General features: G+C 42.7%; 1 protein-coding gene across 2 annotated transcripts in view; it reads left to right on the forward strand.

Moving 5' to 3' along the window:
- Positions 1-13,158, forward strand: part of LOC136856229 (muscle, skeletal receptor tyrosine-protein kinase-like) — a 79,251-nt gene that overhangs the window by 63,386 nt on the left and 2,707 nt on the right. The window contains exons 2-3 of one of the 2 annotated variants that reach the window (XM_067133920.1): positions 8,583-8,753; positions 12,168-12,346. In XM_067133920.1, the coding sequence (XP_066990021.1) occupies positions 8,690-8,753; positions 12,168-12,346 (243 nt within the window). In that variant the 5' untranslated portion in view covers positions 8,583-8,689. The remainder of the gene's footprint in view (positions 1-8,582; positions 8,754-12,167; positions 12,347-13,158) is intronic. The other variant, XM_067133921.1, reaches the window with a different exon arrangement.

Below are 13,158 nucleotides of genomic sequence, written 5' to 3' on the forward strand. Positions count from 1 at the left end.
TGGCTGCATCCTTTTCCTGGACACAGGAGAGAAATGGCTGCATCCTTTTCCTGGACACAGGAGAAAATTCCTTTCCTGGACACAGGAGAAACTGGCTGCATCCTTTTCCTGGACACAGGAGAAAATGGGCTGCATCCTTTTCCTGGACACAGGAGAAAATGGCTGCATCCTTTTCCTGGACACAGGAGAAAATGGTGCATCCTTTTCCTGGACACAGGAGAAAATGGCTGCATCCCTTTTCCTGGACACAGGAGAAAGTGGTGCATCCTTTTCCTGGACACAGGAGAAAATGGGTGCATCCTTTTCCTGGACACAGGAGAAAATGGTGCATCCTTTTCCTGGACACAGGAGAAAATGGCTGCATCCTTTTCCTGGACACAGGAGAAAATGGCTGCATCCTTTTCCTGGACACAGGAGAAAATGGCTGCATCCTTTTCCTGGACACAGGAGAAAATGGATGCATCCTTTTCCTGGACACAGGAGAAAATGGCTGCATCCTTTTCCTGGACACAGGAGAAAATGGCTGCATCCTTTTCCTGGACACAGGAGAAAATGGGTGCATCCTTTTCCTGGACACAGGAGAAAATGGCTGCATCCTTTTCCTGGACACAGGAGAAACTGGCTGCATCCTTTTCCTGGACACAGGAGAAACTGGCTGCATCCTTTTCCTGGACACAGGAGAAAATGGCTGCATCCTTTCCTGGACACAGGAGAAAATGGTGCATCCTTTTCCTGGACACAGGAGAAAATGGCTGCATCCTTTTCCTGGACACAGGAGAAAATGCATCCTTTTTTGCAGGAGAAATCTGGCTGCATCCTGGACACAGGAGAAAATGGCTGCATCCTTTTCCTGGACACAGGAGAAAATGGCTGCATCTTTTCCTGGACACAGGAGAAAATGATGCATCCTTTCCTGACACACTGGCTGGAGAAAAATGGCTGCATCCTTTTCCTGGATACAGGAGAAAATGTGTGCATCCTCTTCCTGGACACAGGAGAAAATGGCTGCATCCTTTTCCTGGACACAGGAGAAAATGGCTGCATCCTTTTCCTGGACACAGGAGAAAATGGGTGCATCCTTTTCCTGGACACAGGAGAAAATGCACTGGCTGCATCTTTTCCTGGACACAGGAGAAAATGGCTGCATCCTTTTCCTGGACACAGGAGAAAATGGGTGCATCCTTTTCCTGGACACAGGAGAAAATGGCTGCATCCTTTTCCTGGACACAGGAGAAACTGGCTGCATCCTTTTCCTGGACACAGGAGAAAATGGCTGCATCCTTTTCCTGACACACAGGAGAAAATGGCTGCATCCTTTTCCTGGACACAGGAGAAAATGGTGCATCCTTTTCCTGGACACAGGAGAAAATGGGTGCATCCTTTTCCTGGACACAGGAGAAAATGGGTGCATCCTTTTCCTGGACACAGGAGAAAATGGCTGCATCCTTTTCCTGGACACAGGAGAAAATGGGTGCATCCTTTTCCTGGACACAGGAGAAAATGGGTGCATCCTTTTCCTGGACACAGGAGAAAATGGGTGCATCCTTTTCCTGCATCCTTTTCCTGGACACAGGAGAAAATGGCTGCATCCTTTCCTGGACTGGGAGAAACTGGCTGCATCCTTTTCCTGGACACAGGAGAAAATGGCTGCATCCTTTCCTGGACACAGGAGACACAAAAATGGCTGCATCCTTTTCCTGGACACAGGAGAAAATGGCTGCATCCTTTTCCTGGACACAGGAGAAAATGGTGCATCCTTTTTCCTGGACACAGGAGAAACTGGCTGCATCCTTTTCCTGGACACAGGAGAAAATGTGTGCATCCTTTTCCTGGACACAGGAGAAAATGGGTGCATCCTTTTCCTGGACACAGGAGAAAATGGCTGCATCCTTTTCCTGGACACAGGAGAAAATGGCTGCATCCTTTTCCTGGACACAGGAGAAAATGGGTGCATCCTTTTCCTGGACACAGGAGAAAATGGGTGCATCCTTTTCCTGGACACAGGAGAAAATGGCTGCATCCTTTTTTCCTGGACACACAGGAGAAAATGAAAATGGCTGCATCCTTTTCCTGGAACAGGAGAATCTTTTCCTCCTGGACACAGGAGAAACTGGCTGCATCCTTTTCCTGGACACAGGAGAAAATGGCTTGCATCCTTTTCCTGACACAGGAGAAAATGGCTGCCTTTTCCTGGACACAGGAGAAAATGGCTGCATCCTTTTCCTGGACACAGGAGAAAATGGCTGCATCCTTTTCCTGGACACAGGAGAAAATGGCTGCATCCTTTTCCTGGACACAGGAGAAAATGGGTGCATCCTTTTCCTGGACACAGGAGAAAATGGCTGCATCCTTTTCCTGGACACAGGAGAAAATGACACAGGGGTGCATCCTTTTCCTGGACACAGGAGAAAATGGGTGCATCCTTTTCCTGGACACAGGAGAAAATGGCTGCATCCTTTTTCCTGGACACAGGAGAAAATGGATGCATCCTTTTCCTGGACACAGGAGAAAATGGCTGCATCCTTTTCCTGGACACAGGAGAAAATGGCTGCATCCTTTTCCTGGACACAGGAGAAAATGGGTGCATCCTTTTCCTGGACACAGGAGAAAATGGGTGCATCCTTTTCCTGGACACAGGAGAAAATGGGTGCATCCTTTCCTGGACACAGGAGAAAATGGCTGCATCCTTTTCCTGGACACAGGAGAAAATGGCTGCATCCTTTTCCTGGACACAAGAAAATGGCTGCATCCTTTTCCTGGACACAGGAGAAAATGGGTGCATCCTTTTCCTGGACACAGGAGAAAATGGCTGCATCCTTTTCCTGGACACAGGAGAAAATTCCTGCATCCTTTTCCTGGACACAGGAGAAAATGGCTGCATCCTTTTCCTGGACACAGGAGAAAATGGCTGCATCCTTTTCCTGGACACAGGAGAAAATGGGTGCATCCTTTTCCTGGACACAGGAGAAAATGGGTGCATCCTTTTCCTGGACACAGGAGAAAATGGTGCATCCTTTTCCTGGACACAGGAGAAAATGGGTGCATGGACACAGGAGAGAAAATTTGCATCCTTTCCTGGACACAGGAGAAAATGGCTGCATCCTTTTCCTGGACACAGGAGAAAATGGGTGACACAGGAGAAACAGCATCCCTTTTCCTGGACACAGGAGAAATGCATCTTTCCTGGACACAGGAGAAAATGGCATCCTTTTCCTGGACACAGGAGATCCGTTTCCTGGACACAGGAGAAAATGGGTGCATCCTTTTCCTGGACACAGGAGAAAGCTGCATCCTTTTCCTGGACACAGGAGAAAATGGTGTGCATCCTTTCCTGGACACAGGAGAAAATGGGGTGCATCCTTTCCTGGACACAGGAGAAAATGGCTGCATCCTTTTCCTGGACACAGGAGAAAATGGATGCATCCTTTTCCTGGACACAGGAGAAAATGGTGCATCCTTTTCCTGGACACAGGAGAAAATGGCTGCATCCTTTTCCTGGACACAGGAGAAAATGGATGCATCCTTTTCCTTTTCCTGGACACAGGAGAAAATGGCTGCATCCTTTTCCTGGACACAGGAGAAAATGGGTCCATCCTTTTCCTGGACACAGGAGAAAATGGGTGCATCCTTTTCCTGGACACAGGAGAAAATGGGTGCATCCTTTTCCTGGACACAGGAGAAAATGGGTGCATCTTTTCCTCCTGGACACAGGAGAAAATGGGTGCATCCTTTTCCTGGACACAGGAGAAAATGCATCCCTTTTCCTGGACACAGGAGAAAATCATCCTTTTCCTGGACACAGGAGAAAATGGGTGCATCCTTTTCCTGGACACAGGAGAAAATGGGTGCATCCTTTTCCTGGACACAGGAGAGAAAATGGCTGCATCCTTTTTCCTGGACACAGGAGAAAATGGTGCATCCTTTTCTGGACACAGGAGAAAATGGATGCATCCTTTTCCTGGACACAGGAGAAAATGGGTGCATCCTTTTCCTGGACACAGGAGAAAATGGGTGCATCCTTTTCCTGGACACAGGGAGAAAATGTGTGCATCCTTTTCCTGGACACAGGAGAAAAGTGGATGCATCCTTTTCCTGGACACAGGAGAAAATGGGTGCATCCTTTTCCTGGACACAGGAGAAAATGGATGCATCCTTCTCCTGGACACAGGAGAAAAAGTGGAAAATGCATCTTTTCCTGGACACAGGAGAAAATGGATGCAATGGGTGCATTTTCCTGGACACAGGAGAAAATGGCATGCAATCCTTTTCCTGGACACAGAGAAAATGGGTGCATCCTTTTCCTGGACACAGGAGAAAATGGGTGCATCCTTTTCCTGGACACAGGAGAAAATGGTGCATCCTTTTCCTGGACACAGGAGAAAGTGGATGCAATCTTCTCCTGGACACAGGAGAAAGTGGATGCAATCTTCTCCTGGACACAGGAGAAAGTGGATGCAATCTTCTCCTGGACACAGGAGAAAGTGGATGCAATCTTCTCCTGGACACAGGAGAAAGTGGATGCAATCTTCTCCTGGACACAGGAGAAAGTGGATGCATCCTTTTCCTGGACACAGGAGAAATGGCTGCAGTGGATGCAATCTTTTTCCTGGACACAGGAGAAAATGGATCCTTTTCCTGGACACAGGAGATCCTTTTCCTGGACACAATCTTCCTTTTCCTGGACACAGGAGAAAGTGGATGCATCCTTTTCCTGGACACAGGAGAAAATGTGTGCATCCTTTTGGATGCAATCTTTTCCTGGACACAGGAGAAAAGTGGATGAACACAATCTTCTTTTCCTGGACACTGGGAGAAAATGGATGCAATCTTTTCCTGGACACAGGAGAAAGTGGATGCAATGGACACAGGAGAAAGTTGCAATCCTGGACACAGGAGAAAGTGGATGCAATCTTTTCCTGGACACAGGAGAAAATGGGTGCAATCCTTTTCCTGGACACAGGAGAAAATGGATGCAATCCTTCTCCTGGACACAGGAGAAAATGGCTGCATCCTTTTCCTGGACACAGGAGAAAAGTGGATGCAATCTTTTCCTGGACACAGGAGAAAATGGTGCATCCTTTTCCTGGACACAGGAGAAAATGGCTGCATCCTTTTCCTGGACACAGGAGAAAATGGCTGCATCTTCTCCTGGACACAGGAGAAAGTGGATGCAATCTTCTCCTGGACACAGGAGAAAGTGGATGCAATCTTCTCCTGGACACAGGAGAAAATGGATGCATCCTTTTCCTGGACACAGGAGAAAGTGGATGCAATCTTCTCCTGGACACAGGAGAAAGTGGATGCAATCTTCTCCTGGACACAGGAGAAAATGGTGCATCTTTTTCCTGGACACAGGAGAAAATGTGATGCATCCTTTTCCTGGACACAGGAGAAAATGGTGCAATCCTTCTCCTGGACACAGGAGAAAGTGGATGCAATCTTCTCCTGGACACAGGAGAAAGTGGATGCAATCTTCTTGACACTGGATCTTTTCCTGGACAGGGAGAAAGTGGATGCAATCTTCTCCTGGACACAGGAGAAAGTGGATGCAATCTTCTCCTGGACACAGGAGAAAGTGGATGATCTTCTCTGGACACAGGAGAAATGGATGCAAATCTTTCCTTCATGCAACCTTTCCTGGACAAGGAGAAAGTCCCATCTTTTTCCTGGACACAGGAGAAAGTGGATGCAACCTTTTCCTGGATATAGGAGAAAGTGGGTCCCAGCTTGCTTTTGCTGGCGATAGATGCAAAACCTTCCCTTTCCCCAAAGGGGATTTCAGTGACAGGGCAGTGACTGACTTCCTTTAGCAAATGGACGAAAAAGGATGCCACTTAGCCCTTTCTAAACACTGGTACACACCCTTTAAACACACCAAAGGGAGGGCAGGTTTTCCCAGGGACATGTTACAAAGGGGAGGCTTAGTTTTTCCAGGCTCATTTCAAATAGAGGATTCAGCTTTCCAGAAAACATAATTATCGCCCTCCTGGATCAAAGGGATTGGAACTGACTTTTAGCAAATGGGAACACTGATGAAAGGAGATATTCATCTTTTCCAGGTACAAAGGGGGCCAGATGTGGGGTGTGAGACCCCCAATATATTATGAGTTATTGTAGAAGGAAACAGGTTTTCAATAAGGTAACTCTTGTCTTTATTAATCTGTCTGCTTGAATAGAAGAGTTTAGGCAATTAGAATTTCTTCAAAATATTCCCAATACCCATAAATACCCCAATACTGGGCATTAATTCAGGGTACACATTGACTACTCCTTACCAATCTGCAAGAAAGCAAGACATTGCAACAATTCTTCCACGATCTGCAATCGATGTTCTGCCATCTACCAGATATCTGACAAAATCTTCAGACTCACAGGAGACTGAATTCACGAAAGGCCATCTCTTCTTTAAAAGGATTTCGGGGCAGAAATGAGTGACTGTATCTATAAATACAGCTGAATTCTGAATCCTGTAAAGTCCAGACATATCTGTGGGCCTCTGTAGATCCCTGTAGATCCAGCCCATTTGCAGATCTTTCAGACTTTGGCCTGAAATATGGGCTGAAGTCGTGAAACGCAAGTGGCCGTTCCACTAAAACTACGACAATACAAAGGTCGTGAACTCTGAACTTAGACCCCTGACCTTTCCCATTTTCCATTGGAAGGATTTGGAGAGTCAGGTTGAATTCAATAAAGAGATGGTCTCTCCCCCCTTCTCCCCACGCTGAGGTCGAACCCGTGTTGAATGGGAGACCTACACATTACAGCTACTACCATATGGGGAATTCGAGGCATAAATTCATTTCCTCACGATTGGACTGAGTAAAAATTCCTAGGAATGTGGACGAAGAACGAGTCCTGTACCTGTTCTGTAATCCTGTAAGGTTCTGTAAACAGTCCAAAATATTGTCGAAGCTCTCATGGCACAATAGGACCAACCCCATCCCTCCCAAAAAATGGCCCACGTAAAAGGTGAAGCTGAATTAAATACCTGTTATTATTTTTAACGGCCTGCCGGATTTATCTGCGACCTCTATACAGTTGCTTTTGTGTGTGTCAGTGTGTGTGTCTGTAACGCTTTCAGGAAACATTTGTGTACAGAAAAAAACAGGAAAACATGTGTATTCGAGAATTCCATTACTTTTTTTACAATGCAGCAAAAGTTCAAAAGTGAGTCTCTATTGAGAAGGACGCGACAGAAATAAAATAGTTGACCGGTTCGGATCAAATTTTTTTTTTTAATAAAATATTCAACAAATACAACATCGGACTTTGTAACTGTACACCTACATTATTCATTATAAGGTATTTTAATATGTTAATGTATTATTAATGTAGTTTTACTATTCTGAAAAGGAAGACCCCAAATTTGATATTTTGCTTGGGGGAGAGAGAGAGAGAGAGAGAGAGAGAGAGAGAGAGAAGAGCAAATTCACCATCTGAAATCATGCCAGAATGGATATCTTTCAATGCAGGTTTATATATAGGCCTAGTTTCCAATTTATATATAAGCATACAGTATGTGTATACATAGGCCTACAGTATGTTTATACATTGACCTATGGATAAATATACATAGACCTATGTATAAACCATTTCATAAACCTAGTAATTAAAATTTTGGTATAATTAAAAGCTTAAGAAGAATAATTTAGGCCTATCAAAAAAATTATCTTTTTTCAAGCAGGTAAACTGATCTCAAAAAATGGCGGTCTGAAAACTTCATATTTATTAGGCCTACCTTCCTTCAAATCGCTTTTATTTACATAAGGTTGGAGTAGAGGAGGCCTAAGGCAGCCTTTGGCAATATCCTGGACCAGTGGTCCTCCCTAATGGACCCAAGACTTTCGGGAATTCGTCCGAGAATATTTTTTATTTGTTTATTTTCCAGTTTCTTCAATCTCCCAGATGTCGATCTGAAAATATTCGTCTCTCCCTTTTCAATATTCACCTAAATCCTTTAAATGGGAGTCTGTCCCTTTAAATGGGAGTCTGTCCCTTTAAATGGTCGTCTATCCCTTTAAATATAAGTCTTCTAACACCTTTAGACTCCATTTAAGAGGTTGAAAAGGCCCTCTCGTACACCTCTCTGGTCCAAGCCATGAATAAGCAGCCTTCACCACCAGAAGCATAAATATCAGTGTTTTATTACGGCGTTCGTCGCTTTCTCTTCTTCCAGCTTTCTTTTAGTGCCTTTCCCTTTCTCTTTATCCCTCTCTCTCTCTCTTTCTCCTTTCCTCTGCTTCCTCCTTTCTCGAATGATGATGAAGGAATGCGAAGATAATGAAGGTTGGGTCACTATCTTCTGCGCTGAGAGATTTTCGACCCAACACCAAGTTTGAAAAAAATCTAAAAAAATATTTTTTTAAATAATCTAAATAAATTACTGGACATCTTTATTTCGTGTTGGTTCCTCTTCCAACATCTTGGGGTTTGATTCATCGTCCCATTTCAATGTTTACATCATCAAACATTATTTCAGTTTATATAAAAATGTTTGAAAAACTTTCTTTTTCGTGATATCAATTTCTCTTTCATGTTTGTGCGTTTTTCTGCAATTCATTCTTCTTTCTTTCTTCTTGCAGGAGAGAAATTCATCATAAAACCAGCGCCCCAGAGCCGTGGAAAAGAGAGAGAGAGAGAGAGAGAGAGAGAGAGAGAGAGAGAGAGAGAGAGAGAGAGAGAGAGAGAGATGGCACTACAGTGGTTCGGCCTACTACTCATGGTCCTTGGCTCGAGCGAAGCCTTAGCTGAAGGTAAAGGAATTATTGTTGTTTTTTGTTGTTTTTCCGTTGTTTCTGTTGTAGTTTCCTTGTTGTAGTTGCTTTTTATTTGTTGTTTGTTGTTTTGCTGGGAGGAAGAGGGGCTTAAGATGTCTGTTTTTGTGTTGTTTGCAAAGAAAAATCATTTTGTTTGAGAAGGGGTTAGCCTACCTCTAATGTAAACAATATGGCGGACATTGTGTTAACTGTATAGCCTATAGTATATATATAAATATATATATATATATATATATATATATATATATATATATATATATATATATATATATGTGTGTGTGTATATGTATATTTATATATATAATCAAAACAATATATAAAAATCAAAAAAGTATGAAAAAACTCTTCAGGAATTAGACCTTAAGAAACTTTGCAACCTATTAGCATGACTTGGACCTTTAGGCTATTCCAGATTCCCAATCTGGAACGAAACAAACACACACACACACATAAAAACAGAGACCTCCTAATTACCTCTGGAAATCTGGAACGTCCTGGAAAGGGAAAGAAACAAATATCAATATTTTTTTCAATAACAAATCGAATTTTGGCTCCAAATTTGCCATTTCTAATCAGTAATCAAGAACAAAACAGCTTTTATTAAAACTTTCATATTTTCTTTCACCAGTCTATGCAAGCTTCTTGTTTCTATCACCAACTCATCTTTTGGTTTCAAATATACCAGTTCTAATTAATAATCAAGAACTAAGCAGCTTTGACTAAAATCTTACTTATTTCACCATTACCTTCAAGTTCTCATCACAATCACCATCCCACACTTACTCTCTGGAACTAGTATCACATAGACAAGACTATAAGATGATAAATCATATATAATTCTGAATTATCATCACAATGGAAAAGACCAAACGATGATAAATTATAATTCTGAAATATAATGAAACAGCATATTGTCTCAACAAGGGATTATCTCACGGCATGGAATAATTCCTTCGTTAGGAATGATTAATGACACTTAATTAAAGCTGTAAGTGTCTCGTAATTCATGAAATATATTCCAGAATTACAGTATGACATCCCGTAGCACCCTCTACACCACCTCCTCACACACACTCATGTTTTCTCTGGAACACAATATTCATATCTGATTGAATGATTTCCATTAAGGTAAGTGTCCTCACGAGAGAGAGAGAGAGAGAGAGAGAGAGAGAGAGAGAGAGAGAGAGAGAGAGAGGTCCCATTCAACTTCCACCACTAAGAGACTCTCAGAGAAGAATTTAGGACCCAGGGGAGAGGGTTAGGGTCCTAAAAACCCGAATTTGGGTCCCTGGCTGAATGGGCCAGTTGATTAGGGGGAGAGAGAGCGCCCCTAAATGGAATTCCAGAAGAGGGATTTGATCTCAATGGTTGCTTGATTGCTCTTAATGCAATCATCCTCGCAGTCTTGCAGGTTGGGGAGGAAGAGTCCCCGTGAGTCCCCAGAGTTCCCTTAAGTCCCCATGAGTCTCTGGAAGTCCCCCAAATCTTTCCATAAGTCCCCAAAAGCCCCCATATGCCCCCAGAATCCTCAAAAATCATCAAAGTCCTGAAAAGTCCACCATGAGTACCTGGAAGTCGCTTAAGTTCCCAAAATGTTTCCAGAGTCTCCATTAAGTCCCCAAAAGTCTGCACAGTCCCCAGAAGTCCCCAGTTCTCTCTGGATGATGGAGGAAGGAAGTGCACAATTTCAGTGTTACTTATATTCACTTTGATTTAGCTGTATATCATTATTTCTAAGATATATATATATGTATATATGTATATTTATATGTATATATATACTATATATATATATTATATTATATAATTACAGCACGATGTCATAACCCTCCAACATAACATACTGATAAATCAACATCACACTCTAAAGGTGTTTCCAACTATTTTTCAAAACTAAATAATGCACAACTCTACGGGACTTTTGGGAACTTCTGAGGACTTATGAAGACTTTTGGGGACTTTGAGGACATTGAGAACTTCTGGGGGACTTTGGGGTTTTTTTTTAGACCTTTTTAAAATTCTTGAAGACTTTGGGGGACTTTTGGGGACTCTTGGGGAATTTTTGGATAATTTTGAGGCTTCTGGGAACTTGTGGGGACTTTCCCCGCCCCCACCTGCAAGACTGCAAGGTGAATGCATTAAGAGCAATCAAGCAACCATTGAAATCAAATCCCTTTTCCGGAATTCCATTCAGGGACGCTCTCTCGCCCCCTAATCAACTGGCCCATTCAGCCAGGGAACGCAAATCCGGGTTTTTAGGAACCCAACCCTCTCCAGTGAGGGCCCTAATTCTCCACTGCCAGTACCCCCGGGTGATTTTTATTTTTTGGGGGTAAACGGGACACTTTTGGGGTAGGGACATGGACTGACTTTCTTTGGAGAAACAGGAGGTGGTAGAGGATCGCACTAATTACGTGAATCGTTCTCTCTCTCTCTCTCTCTCTCTCTCTCTCTCTCTCTTACACACACACACAGACGTAAATATAAATGTCCTTTTTCAGTCAACAAAATATTCCAAATGCTCTTAACACAGTTTCTGTCCTAAGAATCGACCTTAATTCCAGTTTTTTTTTTTTTATAAACAAGAAGAAACTTGACCTGAACAGCAACTGGTCTTGAGGCTCAACCTCATCCAAAAAATAATAATAATAATAATAATAATAATAATAATAATAACAACAACTTCGTCACCTCTGACCTTAACTGTTATTTTTGGCAATTGTAATAACAATAACACCAAAGAAATTGTTCAGTGACAAAAGTTTATAAATTGTAAATGTCATAAGGTTTTGATCAAAACAAGAGAGAGAGAGAGAGAGAGAGAGAGAGAGAGAGAGAGAGAGAGAGAGAGAGAGAGAGAGAGAGAGAGAGAGAGAGAAATCCATTTTAATGAAACCAAAGGAATAGAGAGAGAGAGAGAGAGAGAGAGAGAGAGAGAGAGAGAGAGAGTCAAAAGCATTACACAATCCTTAGATGTTAGCTAACAAACACACAAACGCCCTCAAAGCAAAGGTCACATCAAAAGGAATATTTTTAGTGACATCACAATCTAAATTCAACATCAAAAAGACTCTTTATAAGTCTTCATAAATCTTTATACTTTACTAAAAAGGGATCACAGGTTCCCTGACCTTTGCCCTTGATCTGAGGTTGACCTTAGCTTTTAATAAGGAATTTTTTAATCATAAGGTTTTGTCAGTTCAGTCCTTCTGAGGAAGTTGCTAATAATATATATATCATATATATATATTGTTACTGCCCTCCTCTCCCGGGATTCGACCCCACTCACAGCAGGAACCGAACCGGCCCCTTCTTCGACCGTGAGTAGACTCGAATCCCGGAGCGCGAGACTGAACTCCTACAAAAGGTCGCCCTTGCTATGACCTACAGGAGGCACGCCAGGTAGGAACAGGAGCACCCTGTACCCGGGGGCGCCGCCCATACAGTTCTCTACTCTCACAGGCCCCGCCTTCGCCAACGACAACAGCAGCGCCGCCTCCGTCGTGCAGGTCGTGGAGGGGACGACGGCTGTCCTGCCCTGCATCGTCAGGAACCTCAGGAATCACTCGGTGAGCGGTTTTAACCTCCTTCTTCTTTTCTTCTTCTTCTTCTTCTTCTTCTTCCTATACTCATTCTTCTTCTTCTTCTTTTCTTCTTCTTTTCCTATACTCATTCTTCTTTTATTCTTCTTCTTCTTCCTATACTCATTCTTCTTCTTCTTCTTCTTCTTCTTCTTCTTCTTCTTCTTCTTCTTCTTCTTATTATTATTATTATTATTATTATTATTATTATTCTTGGCTGTAAATAGACTTGAAGTTGGTCAGGAATACCTGTCTGGCTGTAAATGCACAGAAAAAATCTCCCTGGCTGTAAATAGACTTGACGTTGGTCAGGAATATTCCTGATCGGGAATATTCCTGATCAGAAAGTCCAGTCACGTGACTTCAGGGCTTAAACATAAGACTCGAACTTGGTCAGGAATATTCCTGCTCGGGAATGATATTTTCCAAGCACATTTGCCAATTATCTACACCATACTTATTCAAACCATACACACCATATACCTGTTATTTGTCTGGGGGTATGTCTGCATCACAAACACACACACACACACACACACATACACAAATAAACAAACAATCTCTCTTAGCTTTCAAATATCTGACATATTCATAGACTTATTTCATATTACGAACCAAATCTCATTTCCAAATTGGGCATCATAATCTACCTATACCACCCACACCATATATCTTACCATTCCAATCAACCAATCCCATATAACATTACGTAGGGGGATATCAAGTCCGTAGTGGGAGAAATTATAAAAATATATTTCTTAACAATCTGCTCAAATAGTATCAATCCTTCCAGTAGACTG

The sequence above is a fragment of the Macrobrachium rosenbergii genome, chromosome 35, assembly GCF_040412425.1.
Source record: "Macrobrachium rosenbergii isolate ZJJX-2024 chromosome 35, ASM4041242v1, whole genome shotgun sequence".
NCBI classification, from domain to species: domain Eukaryota; kingdom Metazoa; phylum Arthropoda; class Malacostraca; order Decapoda; family Palaemonidae; genus Macrobrachium; species Macrobrachium rosenbergii.